Genomic DNA, 20,478 nt, shown 5'->3' on the forward strand with positions numbered 1-20,478 from the left:
CTCACCAAAGGCACGAACCCGAGGGGGACGCCAACCCAGACAGGAAGATCACGTCAGTGACTCAACCCACTCAAGTGACGCACCCCTCCTAGGGACAACATGGAAGAGCGCCAGTGAGTCAGCCCCTGTAATAGGGTTAGAGGCATAGAATCCCAGTGGAGAGAGGGGAACCGGCCAGGCAGAGACAGCAAGGGCGGGTCGTTGCTCCAGAGCCTTTCCGTTCACCTTCACACTCCTGGGCCAGACTACACTCAATCATATGACCCACTGAAGAGATGAGTCTTCAGTAAAGACTTAAAGGTTGAGACCGAGTCTGCGTCTCTCACAAGGGTAGGCAGACCATTCCATAAAAATTGAGCTCTCGGAGAAAGCCAGGGGCCTCCAGCTGTTTGCTTAGAAATTCTAGGGACAATTGGGAGGCCTGCGTCTTGTGACCGTAGCGTACGTGTAGGTATGTACAGCAGGACCAAATCAGAAAGATAGGAGCAAGCCCATGTAATGCTTTGTAGGTTAGCAGTAAAACCTTGAAATCCACCCTTGCCTTAACAGGAAGCCCGTGTTGGGAAGCTAGCACTGGATTAATAAGATCAAATTTGTTGGTTCTAGTCAGGATTCTAGCAGCCGTATTTAGCACTAACTGAAGTTTATGTATTGCTTTATCCGGGCAGCCGGAAAGTAGAGCATTGCAGTAGTCTAACCTAGAAGTTGAAAAAAAAAAAAAAAAAAAAAAGCATGGATTCATTTTTCTGCATCATTTTTGGACAGAAAGTTTCTGATTTTTACAATGTTACATAGATGGAAAAAAACTGTCCTTGAAAAAGTCTTGATATGTTCGTCAAAAGAGAGATCAGGGTCCAGAGTAACGCCAAGGTCCTTCACAGTTTTATTTGAGACGACTGTTCAACCATCAAGATTAATTGACAAAGATTCAACAGATCTCTTTGTTTCTTGGGACCTAGAACAAGCATCTCTGTTTTGTCCGAGTTTAAAAGTAGAACGTTTGCAGCCATCCACTTCCTTATGTCTGAAACACAGGTCCTCCGAGAGAGAGAAAGAATGAGAGAATAAGAGAGAGCATACTTACATTCACACAGGACACCGGATAAGACTGGAGAAGTACTCCAGATATAACAAACTGATCCTAGCCCCCCGGCACATAAACTACTGCAGCATAAATACTGGAGGCTGAGACAGGAGGGGTCAGGAGACACTGTGGCCCCATCCGATGATACCGCCAGAAAGGGCCAAACAGGAAGGATATAACCCCACCCACTTTGCCAAAGCACAGCCCCCACACCACTAGAGGGATATCTTCAACATAATATCAGAGCCCTTTCAATGCAACAAAATAAATATAACTTTGCAAGATTGAGTCTGTGATTGTATTGTTGGCAGAGCACATAGGAGTAGAATTCTATTGATTGGTAGCCCACAAGCATAGGACCGGACTATGCATTTGGGGCCCAGGGACACAATCCTCGGGGGGATTGGGGAGAATCAGTTAACTTACTCCATTTAACACATTTTGTCATGGTGCAGAGAGAAAAATGTGCAGTTTTATAATGCTATTCTACACATTTTGTCATGAGGCATAGATACAAAAAAATGTTGTTGCTGTTTTATAGCTCATCTCATGCTTTTGTTCACATTTTGCAATGAGGCTGAGATAAATAAGTCTAATGTGTGGTTAGGCCACAGAGTAGACGAATACCGGACTGCACTCTGGTCAAAGAGTGATGAGACACAGAAGCCCTGGTCAAGGTGTTTTAATGATGAAACCGAGTATACATGTGGTCTGTGGGGGGGAAACAGGATAGAAGATAAAATTACTACAATGTAAATTCAATAAACAATATTACAATGCAATATGCAGAAATTGCTCTGTCATTTACTGGTTGCTAAAATTCTAATAGTTCTCCTAATTTCAGTTTCGGTTACAAAACAAGCAATGTATAGTGTAGAGAATCATTGTACCATCTAAACCGCTGTGAAATACCTTTTCAATAACCAAACATATTGTGTATTCAGTAGTGTCAGCAATCTCTAGACAATTTACAATAAGAGAAAAATAACACACCATAATCCCTCACAGGAGAATTAACATTAGCTAAACCAACTGGAATAGGCTAGTCACATAATAGTACAAAATGGCAAGAGAACTGGTGAAGAAAGTTCCCCCTCTCCACACAAATGAGTTGTTTTTACATATAACAACAGGAATATTTATAAAAGTGAAATAAGTATTTGTTCTGACTTACATTTGGTCAAAAACGTACAAATATCCCTGCAAAGGAAAAACAGCCTGGTCTCCACGAAAGCTGACTGAAAACCGAGAAATAACTGCTAATTCTGTTTTTATACTAACTGGTTACCATGGTGAATAATCTAATAATAATTGGTAGGAAACAAAGATTTTTACCGGAATCTCTACATTAAAAATACTGTCGGATCAATAAAATGTCCTTGTAGGTCTAGTTAAAAAAAACACCACATAGGCTAATGTAGGCTATATTGGCTCAGAACAGGGCAGCATGGCGGGCCCTTGGATGTACACAGAGAGCTAACATTAATAATATGCATGTCAATCTCTCCTGGCTCAAAGTGGAGGAGAGATTGACTTCATCACTACTTGTATTTGTGAGAGGTATTGACATGTTGTCACACCCTGACCATAGTTTGCTTTGTATGTTTCTATGTTTTGTTTGGTCAGGGTGTGATCTGAGTGGGCATTCTATGTTACATGTCTAGTTTCTCTATTTCTATGTTTGGCCTGATATGGTTCTCAATCAGAGGCAGGTGTTAGTCATTGTCTCTGATTGGGAACCATATTTAGGTAGCCTGTTTGGTGTTGGGTTTTGGTGGGTGATTGTTCCTGTCTCTGTGTTTGTACCAGATAGGGCTGTTTTGGTTTTTCACATTTCTTGGTTTTGTTAGTCTATTCATGTATAGTTTCTTTATTAAAGAACCATGAATAATAACCACGCTGCGTTTTGGTCCGCCTTCGACACAAGAAAACCCGTTACACATGTTGAATGCATCGAGCTGTCTGTTTGAACTACTGGCACACAGCTCGGACACCCACGCCTACCTCACAAGACATGCCACCAGAGATTTCTTCACAATCCCCAAGTCCAGAACAGACTATGGGAGGCACACAGTACTACATAGAGCCATGACTAAAATTTGATTTAAAAAAACAGATAGGAATACACCTTATGGGACAGCGAAGAGACATGGGCACACATTTTTTGGGGAGGGGGGCCTAGGAACAGTGGGTTAATAACTGCCTTGTTCAAAGGCAGAACAGATCCTTGTCAGCTCTGGGACTTGATCTTGCAACCTTTCGGTTACAAGTCCAACGTGCTAACCACTAGGCTACCTGCCACCATAAACACATACACACATGATAACATACGCACTACATACACACGTACACATGGATTTTGTGTTGTAGATCGGTGGTAGTGGAGTAGAGGCCTGAGGGCACACACTTAGTGTGTTGTGAAATCTGTTATGAATGTATTATAATGTTTTTTTAATTGTATAACTGCCTTCATTTTGCTGGACCCTAGGAAGAGGCAGTAGCTAATTGGGATCCATAATAAATTCAAATATCATAAAAATCAAAAGCTATTTCCATGTGAAAATGTTATTGCAACATTGGTTTTGTTGGAAGGCCACTGATAGGAGCACATTATGTTCAAATAGCCACAACAGCCGATGGAATAGTCTAAAACTGCAACTTAAAGCAGGTACGGCATTGATGTTCACTGTAAATGCACTAAATTCTCACAACATTCAAGTTTCCATCCCCACGAACTGAAATTTCTTCAGTGCCCCCCAGAAATTAAGGGAACAGTGGTCCCAGCTCATGTTGGGGTTGGGGGAAATGAGGCAGGAGATAAGGTAGCGAAGGCAGCTCTGAAGAGGGAGGAGGTAGAAGTGGTGGTCCCATTAGGGGGGGTGTAGGAGCATCACAGCAGAGGGATTAACCCAGGAGTGGCAAGGTGAGTGGGAGAGAGAGGAAGGCAGTTTTTCTCTATCCAGAATTCTGTGAGGAAGGTCAATAGGTATCTGGGGAGTGAAAGGAGGGATGCGGTTTTGTTGACAAGGCTGAGGTTGGGTCATTGTGGATTGGGAAATGGGTTATTGTTAGTGAGGAAACACCCAGATGGGAATGTGGCAAGGTAGAGATTGAAGTATGTCCTGTTATATTATATATTTTCACACTCAAATAGCCTCCATCATGAAGGTGCTAGCAAATGCTGCAGTGGAAGAGATCTGTAAACTCGTAGACGACTATGAAGTGTTTCGTTTCGAAATAACTCAAAGCCAGAAAGAAAACAGGGTATTGCGGAGGAAACACCTGGAACTGAAGGTGGCACGGGAGCGCGTCCTCGCCAGTAGTGTCAAGATCCTCGACCGATACAGAGGAATGGCAAGAGGTACATTTTGCAGAAGGCCGAGGCTGCACGGCCTGTTGCCGAGTTCAACTTAGCATGTGATCAGATGTGTTAACCAGAATTGAGTCTTGGTCAGTTTTAGGAATATATGCAATAATTGGCCTGATTAATATATTGCACAAAGACACTAGCATATTTGAATCAGATTCTTGATTTATGGCATTTCCATTTCCAAAGTGATGCAATGGAACATAATACATCAATCAATAAATAGTATATCAATAAGTTATAAGAAGTGCTACCTTACATCCTTGCAATTTCTAGACAGTGTCAAAACTGTAAACAGTGTAAAATGTACCATTGACCATTGACAGTAGCTGACCTAACCACCTCTTTTTCCTCAATAATTTTCTCAGGTGAAAGACAACTCACTGGAGGCCACAGGAGCTTTGTGAAGCCAGTGGAACACAATACATGGAGAGATGACCAACCAATCACTGTTGATGAGGGGAGTGGAAACTCAACCCAGCACATTATCGTGATAGAGGTTAGTGGAATAGTGTTACATTAAAATGTGTTACTTTGTAAATCAAATGTGGCCAGTTTATTTCAGGAAGGATACCCTCAGCTATTCACTGTCTAACATGTACATCCTCTTATCTGCCATAGGGGAGCTTGTGAGACTTCCCTACGACATTGTTATCCAATTCAACTCATGTACTGGTAATAACCTCCTCTCTGCTTATGTCAGTATGCATATGCAGAGGCTGCAGGTCCTGGGGTCAAGCAGAAGAGGTCTGAAGGAGACCCACGGCACAGCAGAGACATCCAGACTGGAGAGGATGGACTACCCCCTCTAGAGACAGACACAAACACTTTAACTGTAACACGAAGGTATTTACTCACCAACTGGGCTGTCCTGCTCCCAGCTCAGAGTATTTACTTTACAATAGCACAAGCCTGAGGAAAGTTAATTCCCATCGAGATTTCGGTGACGAGACTGGCAATGATCCGTCTTGTTCTTATACCACAGAGATGGACCCTGGCATGCCCTTGGGTTTAAAGACACAAACTGATCCATCTAGAGGTGACTTGAACCGGTACAGTAGTAGTGTATACTCTGAAGGGTGCCTAGATAAGAAAGGGGAGGGTCTGATCGTAGATGATGTGTCTGTGAAAGTGGAGGGTGATGTTCCTTCCACATGGAATGCGCATAGACAAATCTAAATATATTTTACACACGTCCAGGGATCGCGACCCAGTGTCTACGTCGATGGGGCCTTCTGATTCACATGGCCACGTCCTTTTCGATCAGGTATTGAACTCAAATTACAGGGCTAGAGAGCAGGCTCAGGGAGGGGGAGCAACATCAGGCAATATTAAAGAGAAACGGATGCTCTGCATGTTCTGTAACAAAGGCTTCAGTTGCTCGCAGAAGGTGGAGATCCACCAAGGAGTTCACACAGGGGAGAAATCCTTCAGCTGTACCCAGTGTCACATGCACTTTGCCCAGGCTGGCAGCTTGAAAGGCAGGGTCCACACAGGGGAGAAACCATTTAGCTGTGCGAAGAGGTTCTCACGCCAGCACCAGCTTAAGATGGACCTGAAGGTCTACACAGGAGAGACCCTTTACCTGTACGCACTGCGGGAAGAGGTTCTCAGAGATACACCAGCAGAAAAACCATTCCACTGTATAACAAAGAAAGTAACCATTCCACTCGATAGTTTAGATCAAACCCTGTTTTAAAGACAAACTTGAATTTTCATTGCTGTCAACAAAAAAGACCCACAGATGCATTGAGAATCACGAGAGTAACAGATTTCAGCGTTTAATATTCCTGGGTAGAATTTTGCATCCATTGTGTAGTATACAGTATAAGATATATATATATATATATATATATATATATATATATACAGTGCCATAAATACAGTATACACAACCCTTGGCTTTTTACACATTTTGTTGTTACAAAGTGGGATTAAAATTCATTTAATTGTGATTTTTTTTTGTCAATGATCTACACAAAAAAACATGTCAAAGTGATTTTGGGTAAGTCTCTCAGCGCATGCCACACCTGGATTGTGCAACATTTGCCCATTTATTATTCTCAAAATTCTTCAAGCTCTGTCAAGTTGGTTGTTGATCATAGCTGGACAACATTCTGTTATTTGTTATCCTGATAAACTCTCCAGTCATTGACAATTACAAGCATACCCATAAGCCTAGGAAGAGAGTTCTGTGAATATTGTACATATTTTTTTTCGTCATTTTTATATTTATTTTTGTTTTGGCTGTTCTAGGGTTTGATCACTATATCATATGGTCTTGACTCTCAGAGTTGCAGGATCGCGATGAAAAGTATTTTGGCTTGATAGCTAGCTAGCTGGCTGTTTGGATTCAAATAATATGACTTTTTGTTTAATCTGTTTGGAAATATTACAACAAGGACTGCATGCTGTGTCCAGAAGTAACAGAGGAAGTTCAGGGAATGCTCCTAACCACTGCCAAGATGCGGTGGCTTTTTTTGGCATCAACCAGGTGGGTGCTACATTCCTGGCAATGGAGTACCAGAGAAGCCGCTCCAATGGAATGATTGACCAGAGGTGAGGTGAGGTGCGGTGCCGTAGGCTGTTGAAGAGCTCTGGGCCTGTTTCTTCAGACTGTCTTTGTTTCACCGTGTCTGTCCCATCGATGCCCCCTCCACTGCCTTTCCACTGACACTAAAGCCCAAACTGCCTCAACTTCATCCCATGCTGCCTGAGGCTTTTAATCTCCATCATTTACATGTTTTGTTTGTTTTACTTTTTATACGCTTTGAGAGTCTTTGAAAAGCACTGCAAAAGTTCAAAAAAGTTATTCATTATTAAATCTGTAACCCAAGTATTCCTAGTAGGCTTGGTCTACTGTGTAGGCCATGTTATGTTAGTAAAATGGTTTGAGACATTTATTTAAGAGGACGACAATGGAAATACGTTTTCAAACTTTTTTGTGTCATCGTCAATGATTTTAAATGCATTATCCACATGTGGTTGTATTGTGTTTTAAATGATCAAATACATATATCTAGAACATGATGCAGCCTGTAATTAACTCTTAACTTCCGTTTCTCTTTTATCCTGAAAAACCCCACAGTCCTTATCGATTACAAGCATACCCATAACATGATGCAGCCACCACTATGCTTGAAAATATGGACAGTGGTACCCAGTAATGTATTGTATTGGATTTTCCCCAAACATATCTCTGTTTTAAGGAAAAAAGTTAATTGGTTTGCCATATCTTTTGCAGTATTACTTTAGTGCCTTGTTGCAAACAGGATGCATGTTTTTTTATTCTGTACAGGCATCCTTCTTTTCACTGTGCCAATTAGGTTAGTAAAAAATGAATAGAAAATAACATTTGAGCGCACTCAATTATCTCAGTTCAGTTCCTACCACGACGTACCAGTCAATTCTCCCTCTATAGAAATGTGGCAACGATGATGATTGTGGAGGCTGTAGATCAGGGGTATTCAACTCTTACCCTACGAGGTCAGGAGTCTGCTGGTTTTGTTCTACCAGATACTTAATTGGACCCACTTGGTGTGCTAAATCAGTCTCTGATTAGAGGAACAATAAAAACAAGAATATGGTAGGAGACTATAACACAGTGTTAAGTACCTAAATGGACCGTAAAGGTGATCACTCTACAAAACTATCACCGCCATGCACTTAAGGAAATCCCACATACCATGGACACATTAGAAATAGTGGATATTTGGAGACTAAAAACCCCGATGGAGGAGACTTAATCAAGCTAGTCATCTTGACTACATTCTTGTATCTTTCTCTCTTGCATCAGAAGTTTAAAAAGTGTTAATAGGAGATTGAATGCGATCGGATAATCATCTAATTGGCATTCACACAACTCTAATATATTTTCCACTTGGACGGGGATATTGGAAATTTAATCAAAGTTTACTGGAGGACAACTTATATTTTAACTAAGACAAAATAATTTATAACTGAATTTTTCCAGTATAATATAGGTTCAGCAAATCCCCTTATTGTTTGGGATACCTGTAAATGTACCTTCAGGAGTCATTCAATTCAATATTCATCAATAATTAAAAAAATAAGTTTCTGGACTAACAAGACAAGACTAACAAGGGAAATCCATGAACTAATAGTACAGGTTGATAGCAATAAAAACAATTACTACAGAGATACAAACTAAGTTGGAGGAAAAACAAAAAGAACTCGAGGAACATATTCAAGAATGATCTAATGTGATCTATTACAAAAATAAAGCAAACTGGATGGAATATGGAGAAAAATGCACACATGTCTTCTTGAATCTCCAATACAGGAATGCTAACAAAAATCATTTTCAGTAACTCGTTACTGAAGACGGAGTCATTATGATTCTTCAAATTATATTTTAAAAGAGGAAGCTAATTATTTTAGGCAGATGTTCTCTTTTCCGTCCCACCCTATCCCACTGAATGAAGATTACGGAAAGGAAATCTTTCCAAATAATATAAAAAATGGAAAATTAACAAATGTACAGAAAAATCCCTGCGAAGGCCAAATTACAGAAGAAGAACATTTTGAGGCTATTAAATCATTTCAGTCTGGAAAACCCCATGGCTTGGTGGCCTACCGGTAGAGGTATATCAAGCCTTTTTTGATATACTAAAAGCTCCATTGTTAGATTGTTTTAACTACTCCTATAGAAATGGTAGTCTGTCAGGTACTCAGCAGGAAGGTCTGATTTCTCTATTACTTAAACAAGACCCAGATGGCAAATATAAAGACCCAGTCTATCTAACAAACTGGAGGCCCCTTACACTTCAATGTTGTGATGCAAAAATAATAATATACGACAACTACTAGAAATAATAGAGCATCATGAAACATCTAAGAAACCAGGCCTGGTATTTATAGCAGATTTTGAAAAGGCATTTGATAAAGACTGGATTTTATTTATAAATGCCTGGATATTTTTCAATTTGGTGATTCTCTTGTAAAATGTGTAAAAAATTATGTATAGCACCCCAGGTGTAAAATAGTAAATATCGGCTACTTCTCAGAGTTTTGAATTGTCAAGAGGAGTTAAACAAGAGTGTCCGCTGTCACCATATCTACTCGTCATAACCATCGAAATGCTAGCTATTAAAATCAGATCCAATAACAACATTAGAGGATTAGAAATCCAAGGTTTAAAAAAAAGATGACTCAAGTTTTATATTAAGTCTGCAAGCTAGATCCCTGCAATGTCTCGTTGAAGAGCTAGATAACTTTTCTGTACTCTTTTTCTGTACTAAAACCTAATTATGATAAGTGTACAATAGTATGTATTGGATCTTTAAAAATACAACTGTTACATTACCATTTACCTATAAAATGGGCTGATGGTGAAGTAGACATACTTGGTAGTCATATCACAAAATATATAAATAAGCTCTCCACAATGAATTTCAATTGAAAACTTGTAAAAATAGACAAGATCCTGCAACCATGGAGAGGTAAATACCTGTCTATTTATGGAAAAATTGCCCTGTTTAACTCCTTAGTCATGTCTCATTTTACTCACTTACTTATGTAGCTGCCTCCTCCTGAGGATTAGTTTTCAAATCATATGAACAAAATATATTAAGCTTTATCTGGGACGCTAAACAAGACAAAATAAAATGTGCCTATCTATATAATGAATATGAATTGGGTGGGTTGAGATGATTAAATATAAAAGCACTAAACCTCTCCAAAAGCTTCACTTATTCAAAAGTTTTACTTGAACCCTAAATGGTTCTCAAGTAGATTACTAAGAAAAGCTCATCCATTGTTTAAAAATGGCCTTTTTGCCTTTGTGCAGATTGCCATGTTTCATTTTCTATTAAATGAAAATTATACTTTTTTCAAAGTATCTCTCTTATTCAAACAAGCATTGCAGAGCTGGCTACAATGTCATTTTCATCCCCCTGAAAAGATAGAACAAATATTATGGCTGAACTCAAATGTGCTGGTTGATAAAATACCTGTATTTATGGGAAAGATGTTTGAAAAGGGTATTTTGTTCTTAAGTGATATTGTAAATTGGAATGGTAGAGTTATGTCCTTCATGGAGTTATCAGAATTGTACGGGAAGGTCTGCTCTATCCACGAGTACTACCAATTGATTACAGCATTATCCCAAAAATGGAGGAGGCGGGTGGCAGCAGGAGGAGGTAGGGAACTGGTCTGTCTGTTCAATATAAAGAATCAAAACTGGCAGAGGAATAAAAATAGCATAAATAGGAAAGTATTCCAGTTTCATTTGAGGACCAGGATGTTGATAATTGTGCCATACAGATTGCAAAATAGTTTGAGATGTTTGATGTACTGATTCCATGGTACAGGGTGTATGAGTTGTTATAGAAAACAGCAGAAGATTCAAGACTTCATGTTTTTCAGGTAAAATTATTATATAGAATTCTTGCCACCAACAAAATGTTGAATATTTAGGGCATAAAATCATCGAAGCTCTGCAGATTTTGTTGTGAGGATACAGAATCAATAGACCATTTATTTTGGTATTGCCCTCAGGTAGCCTGTTTCTGGTCTCAGGTTCAGGAATGGCTGAAAATGCATAACATCGATCTAAAATTGACCCTAGAAATAGAACTGTTAGGAGATCTGGAGAGACCGGGTCGGTCAATTACTAATACCGGGTCGGTCAATTGAAGTATTTTATCTTCAACTCGCAATCTGTGGATTCTATTCGGTTAGATAGATTGAAATTGTACGTTAAACATTACAGCACAGTTGAAAGATATATGTTGCGTAGAAATCCGAAGAGGGTGGCCATCAGAGATAGGTGGGATGGGCTGAGGGTTGGGATGTGGAATTGGGGACAAGTGGGAGTTTCTGTGCGGAAGATAGAATGATGCTCAAAGATAAAAGTAAAAAATAAAGTCCAAATAAAACATAATAAAAAGGATGTTTGAATGACCCCGAGGGGCAGTGTTTTTACAGCTAATGCCGGTTTGCCTGAAAATGATGCCGTGCAGGTGTTTGTACACATGCATATACACACACAAACATATTCAGTTGGCATTGCTGTTATGAGTATTTCTGTAAATTGACGTGGCTCTCTGCAAATTCGCCGGATGTTTTCGAGGCACAACATTACTAAACATAACGCACCAATGTAAACTGAGATTTTTGGAAATAAATATGAACTTTATCGAACAGAACATACATGTATTGTGTAACATGAAGTCCTATGAGTATCATCTGATGAAGATCATCAAAGGTTAGTGATTAATTTTATCTATATTTCTGCTTTTTGTGACTCCTCTCTTTGGCTGGAATTTTGCTGTATGTGTTTTTGTGACTAGGCTCTGACCTAACATAATCATATGGTGTGCTTTCGCTGTAAAGCCTTTTTAAAATCGGACACGATGGGTAGATTAACAGGAAGTTAAGCTTTAATTTGGTGTATTGCACTTGTGAATGTATGAAAGTTAAATATTTCTAGAAAATATCTAGCAGAACCCCTAGCCCTAACAAGTTTTAACAATAAATTTGTGGTGGTTGAAAAACGAGTTTTAATCACTCCAACCTAAGTGTATGTAAACTTCTAACCTCAACTGTACGTAGATATTCCATTAAAAATCTGCCATTTCCAGCTACAATAGTGATTTACAACATTAGCAATGCCTACACAGTATTTCTGATCAATTTGATGTTCTTTTAAGGGACCAAATATTTGCTTTTCTTAAAAAACAAGGACATTTTTAAGTGACTCCAAACTTTTGAACGGCAGTGTAAGTCCAGTAAAACATGATGCTGCCAATTGTACATGACTCATCGAGTGGCAGAAAGGTTTGGAAGCCCATTCCCGCCACCCCAAAAAAATACCAAATGTATACTGTCTCAAAATGTCAAGATATTAACTCTACATCTCGAGATAGTATAGAACATATATATTGAATATGTTTCTTCATTTGTAGCATCTATCCGTGTTGCAGAAATAGGCATAGTCGGCCTCTCGTGTGGTGAGCTGGCATATGCCCCAACACTTTTGATTCAGTGTGATAAAAAATAGACAGAAAAGCATTGAAAATAGGGACAAAGTACTGTTGTTTACACTGATTTGCTTCATGATTTGACAACTTGTGCACAATTAATCTGTGTTTCAGTCTGATCAACTGTAGCCTACTGATAACAGCCACAGCTTCAGGTAGCCTAGAGAAGCCTATATGATCCCCTCCTGCCAGGGGAAACGAAGCGATAATGTGTATTTATATCTTAAGCTATGAATTTCTAGCCTAAAATAGGCCTATTTATTTGTGTTAAGAAAAAATGTGAATGTGATCAAATTTAGTTTATATTCAAACTTCGGGTGAATTGTCTAGACCTTATCAATCCAAAGTTATTGCCTGGAATCAATCAACACAATAGTGATGACATACTGTGTGAGTAACTTTTTAACTACAGATGCAAATGCCGACACAATGCCACACTGCTCAAAGCAAACTCAGCCCTGTTACTTCTATTGTCCAATCGCAGATGCCTATTTTTTTTAAACCATATGACTTGATTAGAAACAATCTGGTCCCATCATAGCTCATATAAAACCGTTTTACAGCTGATTTATTACTACCCTCCAACTAGGGTCTGAAGATTTACCTGGTTAGGTTAGCCCAGTGGTTCTCAAACCTCTCAGGGACCCCCAGATTAGAGGTCGACCGATTATGATTTTTCAACGCCGATACCGATTATCGGGGGACAAAAAAAAAGCCGCTACCGATTAATTGGCCATTTATTTTTTTATATATATATATATATATATATATATATATATATATATATATATATACACACACACACACACACAGTTTTGTAACAATTACAATTGCAACAATACTGAATGAACACTTTTATTTTAACTTAATATAATACATATTATGGGCTTTTGGATGGGTGTTCTTAAGGTGATTCCACAGGTTGGTGGTATTTTTTGATTAGCCGTTGCTGACCCCATGCTTACATCTTTATCACAAATAAGACACCTTGCTTTCCCAGGTGTCAATTCCATGTAATAGTCCCACACTGGTGCTCTGCTTTTCTCTGCCATCTGTAAAACACACACACACACAGCTCTGAAGTGACAATGATACTGAAGAGTCTGCTTAGGAGACAAATACTCTCAACTGTTTGAATAAAAATAGAGTTTAAGTTACCTGTGATGAATGTTGAAAACAAAAACTGTAATTTCTATACGCAGGAAATACTATTTTAATAATGGGCATGGTAAGAATTGACTACCAAAGTGAAAGTCATAATTCCCATGACACCTTCAAAATCTGAAAAGCGGTTCCTTCATTAATTTATTCCATAGGATATTTTTAGAATCCCTTAAAATAAGGTCTGTGTTTTGTGTAGGTTTACACCACCGTGCTAATTTTATAACTGTGTAGATATCCATAGGACAAGGTAACTCTGATCAATATTGGCTAAATATAAGCGAAGATCATTTTTTGTAGAGTGGATTAAGATGAAAATATGTTGACAAACGTTACCTTATCCTAGTGAGATTTACACGGGTATCAAACACGGGTATAAACACAGACCTTATGGAAGACATGAACGGAAAAATAACGAAGGGACCCCTTTCAAGTTCAGCCGCAAGTTATTACAGGAATTATAACGTGTCGACTATTTCTCTCTAAACCATATAAGATAAGTTTAATGCTAGCTAGAAACTTACCTTGGCTTACTGCATTCGCGTAACAGCCAGGCTCCTCGTGGAGTACAATGTAATCAGGTGGTTAGAGCGTTGGTCTAGTTAACTGTAAGGTTGCAAGATTGGATCCCCCAAGCTGACGAGGTAAAAATCTGTCGTTCTGCCCCGTTCCTAGGCCGTTATTGAAAATAAGAATGTTTTCTTAACTGACTTGCCTAGTTAAATAAAGGTGTAAAAAAACAAACATTTAAAAAAAATTGGCGCCCAAAAATACAGATTTCCAATTGTTATGAAAACTTGAAATCGTCAATAATTAATCGGGCCATTCCGATTAATCGGTCGACCTCTACCCCAGATGTTTCAATGTTTTAGCCATGAACTAGTTCAAATGATTCACCTAGTCAAGGGCTTGATGATTAGTTGACAAGTTGAATTAGATGCGCTAGCTCTGGGATGGAAACTGACTATCCTACCCATCCTCGACTTAAGCAATGTCATTTACAAAATAGCCTTCAACACTCAACTCAGCAAACTGGATGCAGTCTATCACAGTGCCATCCGTTGTCACCAAAGCCCTATATACCAACCACCACTGTGACCTGTATGCTCTAATCGGCTGGCCCTCGCTACATATTAGTCGCCAGACCCATTGGCTCCAGGTCATCTATAAGTCTTTGTTAGGTAAAGCTTCGCCTTATCTTATTTATTTTGCAACACGTGCGTGAGTGATGTAGTCAGGGTATTACATGCTGACCAGACCGGACACGTCGCGTTGCAAAATACATTTAGAAATCCATATTATTCAATTATTGCACCCCCACTGCTCGCACGTGCCAACAAGCAACTATGTTGCTAAGGGCTAAAATTAAATTTCTGACACAGATCGCACTGCAAGTCCTGCCTCTCCCAACTCCTCATTGGTTTATAGAAGCAGGTACCCACATGCCATCTCCTCATTGGTTATACCCACATGGATGATTGAAAGACAAACTGTTTTGCCGGTCATCGTGGTAATACTATGAAAGTTTAGATGCCAATCACCATATAAGTTCAAAGATGAAAAACCCTGGAAGGAGGAGAGATGACTAGAAACGATTTGGATGACCGTTTTATGTGTGGATTAATTGTCAGAGTAGAGGACCTTGTGCATTTCAGGTAAAATAACAACTCAATGTTTATATCCCAGGACAAATTAGCTAGCAACAGCAAGCTAGCTAAATAGGACAAATTAGCTAGCATGTGCAAGCTAGCTAGCTAAATGCCATACATGTTTAAAGCTTTTCCACCTGTCCCCAAATTAATGTAATTGGTTCCGAGTTCGTTTTGATATTTGAACCTGCATGTCGTGATTGCGTTTGGTGTGGGGGGACAAAATACATTTATGCACGATGGTGCACGCGCGCAGCCGGTTTGGATTCCGTATTAGGCTGGTGCTTGACGGTGTGCCGTTCAGCTCTGTGGACAACGAATACCACTGTTAGGGCGGGGATACAAGCATCTCGTCATTATATCCAGTATCTCTGGTACCGTATTGCAAAGAACAGAGCGCATACCTTTTTATTTAGCCACACCATTTGCACTATGACCCTAACCAATAACATCCTTTCTCTACAGGAAACAATGACCAAGAACAATTTCTACGTTAGCGTTTTTATTGTTGCTATATTTACGTTTATTAACACCAGGTGAATTAAAAGTACTACTAATTTAACTGCACAGCATCACATATTTACCCCATGTAGTCTTTAATTCGCGTTGGAGACAGGACTTGGTTGATTGACGTTATCTAGGCAACGCTAGTTAGCTGCTAACGGTAACTAACAATGGCTAACTGTATGGTTTTTCACACTCAAATAGCCTCCATCATGGAGGTTCTAGCAAATTCAGCCGTGGCAGAGATCAGTAAACTCGTAGACGACGACTATGCAGTGTTTCGTTTGGAAATAACGCAAAGCCAGAAAGAAAACAGGACATTGAGGAGGAAACTACAGCTACTGGAACTGAAGGTAGCACGGGAGCGCGCAGAGAGGACAATGCGAGAGCGATACAGAGGAATTGCAAGAGGTATATTTTGCAGAAGGCCAAGGCTGCGGGGGCTCTCGAACCCGGTTCGCATGCGTTTATAAGTGTTACCTGAAATTGTGTCTTGCTCAGTTTTTGATAGCCAAGTAATCAGGGAAAGTATTGCATACTATCTTGCGCATTTGTTGTATTTTACTTTTATTTCACGAGGCAGGCAAATTAAGAACAAATTCTTATTGCACAAAGACACTCATATTATAACCAGATTCTTGATTTACTGAATGTACTATTATCTTACTTTTAAAAATAATGTGACGGATGGAACATAATCAATAAATAGTATGTCAACAAGTTATGAGAAGTGTTACCTTACATTCCTGCCAATTGTAGACTGTGTAAATAGCGTATAATATAGCTTTGAGCATTCACATGATTTAATTTAACCACCCCTTTCCCCCAATCACTCTCTTAGGTGAAGGACATCTCACTGGAGGCCACAGGAATGTTGTAAAGCCAGCGGGACACAATGGGTGGAGAAATGACCAACCCATATCTATAGATGAGGGGAGTGGAACCTCAACCCAGCATGTTATCGTGATAGAGGTTAGTGTAGTAGTGTAACAAAAAATTACAGTACATCAAATGTGACTTGTTCATTTCAGAAATGCTCCCCTCAGCTATTCACTGGCTCACAACAATATGTATCTGCCCTAGGGAAGTTTGTGAGACTTCCCTACGACATTGTCATCCAATTCAACCATTGTACCGATTATAACCTCCTCTGTTCTTGTGTCAGTCTGTAGATGCAGAGGCTGCAGGTCCTGGGGTCAAGCAGGAGAGGTCTGAAGGAGAGGACCCACGGCACAGCAGAGACATCCAGATTGGAGCAGCGGCTGGGGTGGTGCCCCCTGTAACCACAGAGGACCTGACCGCCGCGCCCCAGACTAGGACCCATTGCAGCATCCCGGAGGTCAGTGGAATGCTGAACGCCACCCTCAAGTCAGAGACGGATGCCGAGACTTTAACTGTAACACACCGGCTCTTAAACACAGGGTCTGACCACAGATCAGACCGCAGATCAGACCCAGAGAGACTGGTGCTGGGGCCACTTGTCTGTCCTCCTGCTCCTGGCTCAGATTACTTACCAGTATTTCATCAGAGCCAGAGGACGGTTCATTCCCGTGGAGATGGTGACGTGTTAGACACTGGGGTTGATGATCTGTCTTGTTCTTATGATACAGAGATGGATCCTGGCAACATATCCTTAGGTTTAGAGACCCAGACTGATCTGTCTAGAGGGGACTGGAACCGGTACAGTAGTAGTATATACTCCGAAGGGTGCCTAGATAAGAAAGGGGAGGTTATAGTGGTAGATGAGGTGACTGTGAAAGTAGAGGGCGATGCTCCTCCCACATGGAATGCAGATAGTCACCTTGGAGACGGACACTCGCAGGGCAGAGATTTCTTAGATTACAGGGGAAGCTTAGAGACAAATCTAAATGTCACAACCAATTCTCCTTTACACGCGTTCAGGGATCGCAATCCAGTGTCCACGTCGATGGGGCCTTCAGATTCACACGGCCGTGTCAATTTCGATCAGGTATTGAACTCAAACAACAGGGCTAGAGCCCAGGCTCAGGGAGGAGGAGTCACATCAGGCAATAGTAAAGAGAAACGATTCTTCTGCATGTTCTGTAACAAAGGCTTCAGGTGCCTGCAGAAGGTGGAGATCCACCAGAGGGTCCACACAGGGGAGAACCCCTTCAGCTGTACCCAGTGTGAGAAGAGGTTCTCCCGCCAGGACCACCTGAAGAGGCACCAGATGGTCCATACAGGGGAGAAACCGTTCAGCTGCCCCCAGTGCGAGAAGAGGTTCTCCCGCCAGGACCAGCTGAAGATGCACCTGAAGGTCCACACAGGAGAAAGGCCGTTTGTCTGTACACACTGCGGGAAGAGGTTCTCAGAGAGGAGCTACCTCAGGATACACCAGCAGAAAATGCACGCGGCCCTTGTATAGTGACATGTAATCAGGATTGAAAGTAAGGCGGTCCTGACGGCGTCCCAGCAAAATAAATAGTGAGGTTACGCCGTACCTGTAAAACATGAACCTATCACAATTATTAAAACAAAATGTAAAAAAAACTTTTGACTATTATACCTTTATTTTTCATTAGGCTACCACATATCAGAGGCATGAACAATTTGCGAATGGACTTGAAAACAAGTGTTATAACAAAATGCAATGTGGTTCGACGAGAGCACTGATATTTTTCCAATGCAGAGATGAATGGCTGACACAGAGACTTGTGTGGACAGTAGTATAAATTCTTGCCTAATGAAAATCGTCAAAATGTTATTACACTTTGTGGTGGTTTGTGTGACAGATGTCTCTTTCCATTTCCATGTTTGGAGGCTGGAAATACAGTGTCTTCAGAAATTATTCATACCCCTTGGCTTGTTCCACATTTTGTTGTGTTACAGCCTGAATTCAAACTTGATTAAAAAAAATGTCTCTCACCCATCGCAACATGTTTTTAGAAATGTTTGCAAATTTGTTGAAAATGGAATACAGTTATCTAATTTACGAACAATTCACAATCCTGAGTCAATACATGTTATAATCACATTTGGCAGTGTTTACATCTGTAAGTCTTTCTGGGTAATTCTCTAAGAGCTTTGTATACATGGATTGTACAATATTTGCACATTATTATTTTAAAAATTCTTCAAGCTCTGTCAAGTTGGTTGTTGATTATTGCTAGACAGCCGTTTTCATCTCTTGCTATAGATTTTCAAGCTGATTTAAGTCAAGACATTTGTTGTCTTGGTAAGTGTATATTTTGCCTTGTGATTTAGGTTATTGTCCTGCTGAAAGGTGAATTAATTTCCTGGTGTCTGGAGGAAAGCATACTGTACCAGGTTTTCCTCTAGGATTTTGCCTTTACTTAACTCTTAACTTCCATTTCTCTTTTATCCTGAAAAACACCACAGTCCTTAACCATTACAAGCATACCCATAACATGATGCAGCCACCACTATGCTTGAAAATATGGTGAGTGGTACTCAGTAATGTGTTGTATTGGATTTGCCCCAAACATAACACTTCAGGGCAAAAAGTTAATTTCTTTACCACATTTTTTACAGTATTACTTTAGAGCCTTGTTGCAAACAGGATGCATGTATTGGAATTTTGTTATTCAGTAGAGGCTTCCTTATTTTCACTCTGTCAATTAGGTTAGTATTGTGGAGTATCTACAACTTTCTTGAGCCATCCTCAATTTTCTCCTGTCACAGCCATTAAACTCTAACTATTAAAGCCAGGACTGGCCTTATTATTGAATCCCTGAGCGGTTTCCTTCCTCTCTGGCAACTGAGTTAGGAAGGACGCCAGTATCTTTGTAGTGAGTGTGTATTGATACACCATCCAAAATGTAATGAATAACTCAATACTCAAAGGGATATTCAGTGTCTGCTTTAAAAAACAACAACAATTGAAACGGCTATATGTGACTTTCTTTGCGAGGCATTGGAATACCTCCCTGGTCTTTGTGGTTGAATCTGTGTTTGAAATTCACTGATGGACCTTTATAGATAATTGCATGTGTGTGGTACAGAGTCATAAAAAAATCATGTTAAACTCTATTGCTGAACTTATTTAGACTTGCCATAACAAAGGGGTAGAATACTTAATTACTTATTAATTAGTAAAAAATGTCAAACATAATTCCACTTTGACATTATGGGGTATTGTGTGTAGGCCAGTGACAAAAACACTATATTTAATGCATTTTCAATTCAGGCTGTAACAACAAAATGTGGAAAAAGTCAAGGGGTGCGAATACTTTCTATAGGCAATCCTGGACCCTGACTCTAGATATTATAGAGACTGGGCTAACACAGCTAACTTTTTAGGTCAATAATATGCTGTTTTTAATCAACATTTTGTTTGCTTTATAATCGTGAGATAAATTAAACTAGTTATTTGGCTAGCTAGTTAGTTATACCTAGGTAGCTAACAAGGTTCGCTGTCTTTTCTCAAAATGAACCTCATTGTGCTTCTACATCTGCATTGCTTGCTATTTGGGGTTTTCAGGCTGGGTTTCTGTATAGCACTGACATTTGCTGATGTAAAAATGGCTTTTTAAATACATTTGATTGTTTGATTGTGGCTAGCTATTTCTTGTCCCTTATGCTAGCCTTTACAGCCAATCTGACTTCAGAAAATTAGACGCTGTGCCAATTGTGCGCCGCCCTATGGGACTCCCAATCACGTCCGGTTGGGTTACAGCCTGGAATCAAACCAGGGTCTGTAGTGACTCCTCTAGCACTTAGATGCAGTGC

General features: G+C 39.9%; 1 protein-coding gene and 1 long non-coding RNA gene across 2 annotated transcripts; one reads left to right on the plus strand and one right to left on the minus strand.

Moving 5' to 3' along the window:
* Positions 1 to 13,268: 13,268 nt before the first annotated feature.
* On the minus strand, positions 13,269 to 15,981 carry LOC127908090 (uncharacterized). Its single transcript, XR_008066171.1, has 3 exons — positions 15,849 to 15,981; positions 14,140 to 14,286; positions 13,269 to 13,506 (listed from the first exon to the last, which is right to left on the minus strand). It is a non-coding gene; the product is annotated as an uncharacterized LOC127908090 (long non-coding RNA).
* On the plus strand, positions 15,667 to 19,457 carry LOC118395593 (zinc finger and BTB domain-containing protein 18-like). The gene is made up of 3 exons (XM_035789446.2): positions 15,667 to 16,179; positions 16,610 to 16,740; positions 16,934 to 19,457. Exons 1-3 carry the CDS (start codon positions 15,939 to 15,941, stop codon positions 18,152 to 18,154), a joined length of 1,593 nt encoding a protein of 530 aa, XP_035645339.1. The 5' UTR covers positions 15,667 to 15,938; the 3' UTR covers positions 18,155 to 19,457.
* Positions 19,458 to 20,478: the final 1,021 nt, after the last annotated feature.

The sequence above is a fragment of the Oncorhynchus keta genome, chromosome 16 (assembly GCF_023373465.1).
Source record: "Oncorhynchus keta strain PuntledgeMale-10-30-2019 chromosome 16, Oket_V2, whole genome shotgun sequence".
Lineage (NCBI taxonomy): Eukaryota > Metazoa > Chordata > Actinopteri > Salmoniformes > Salmonidae > Oncorhynchus > Oncorhynchus keta.

What these genes read in the sequence shown, in the direction of transcription:
- LOC118395593 (XM_035789446.2), top strand. Translation starts at nt 15,939, where the DNA reads ATGGCTAACTGTATGGTTTTTCACACTCAAATAGCCTCCATCATGGAG. An exon ending in ATACAGAGGAATTGCAAGAG is followed by an intron (nt 16,180 to 16,609) that starts GTATATTTTGCA and finishes TCACTCTCTTAG; the next exon opens with GTGAAGGACATCTCACTGGA. An exon ending in AGCATGTTATCGTGATAGAG is followed by an intron (nt 16,741 to 16,933) that starts GTTAGTGTAGTA and finishes TTCTTGTGTCAG; the next exon opens with TCTGTAGATGCAGAGGCTGC.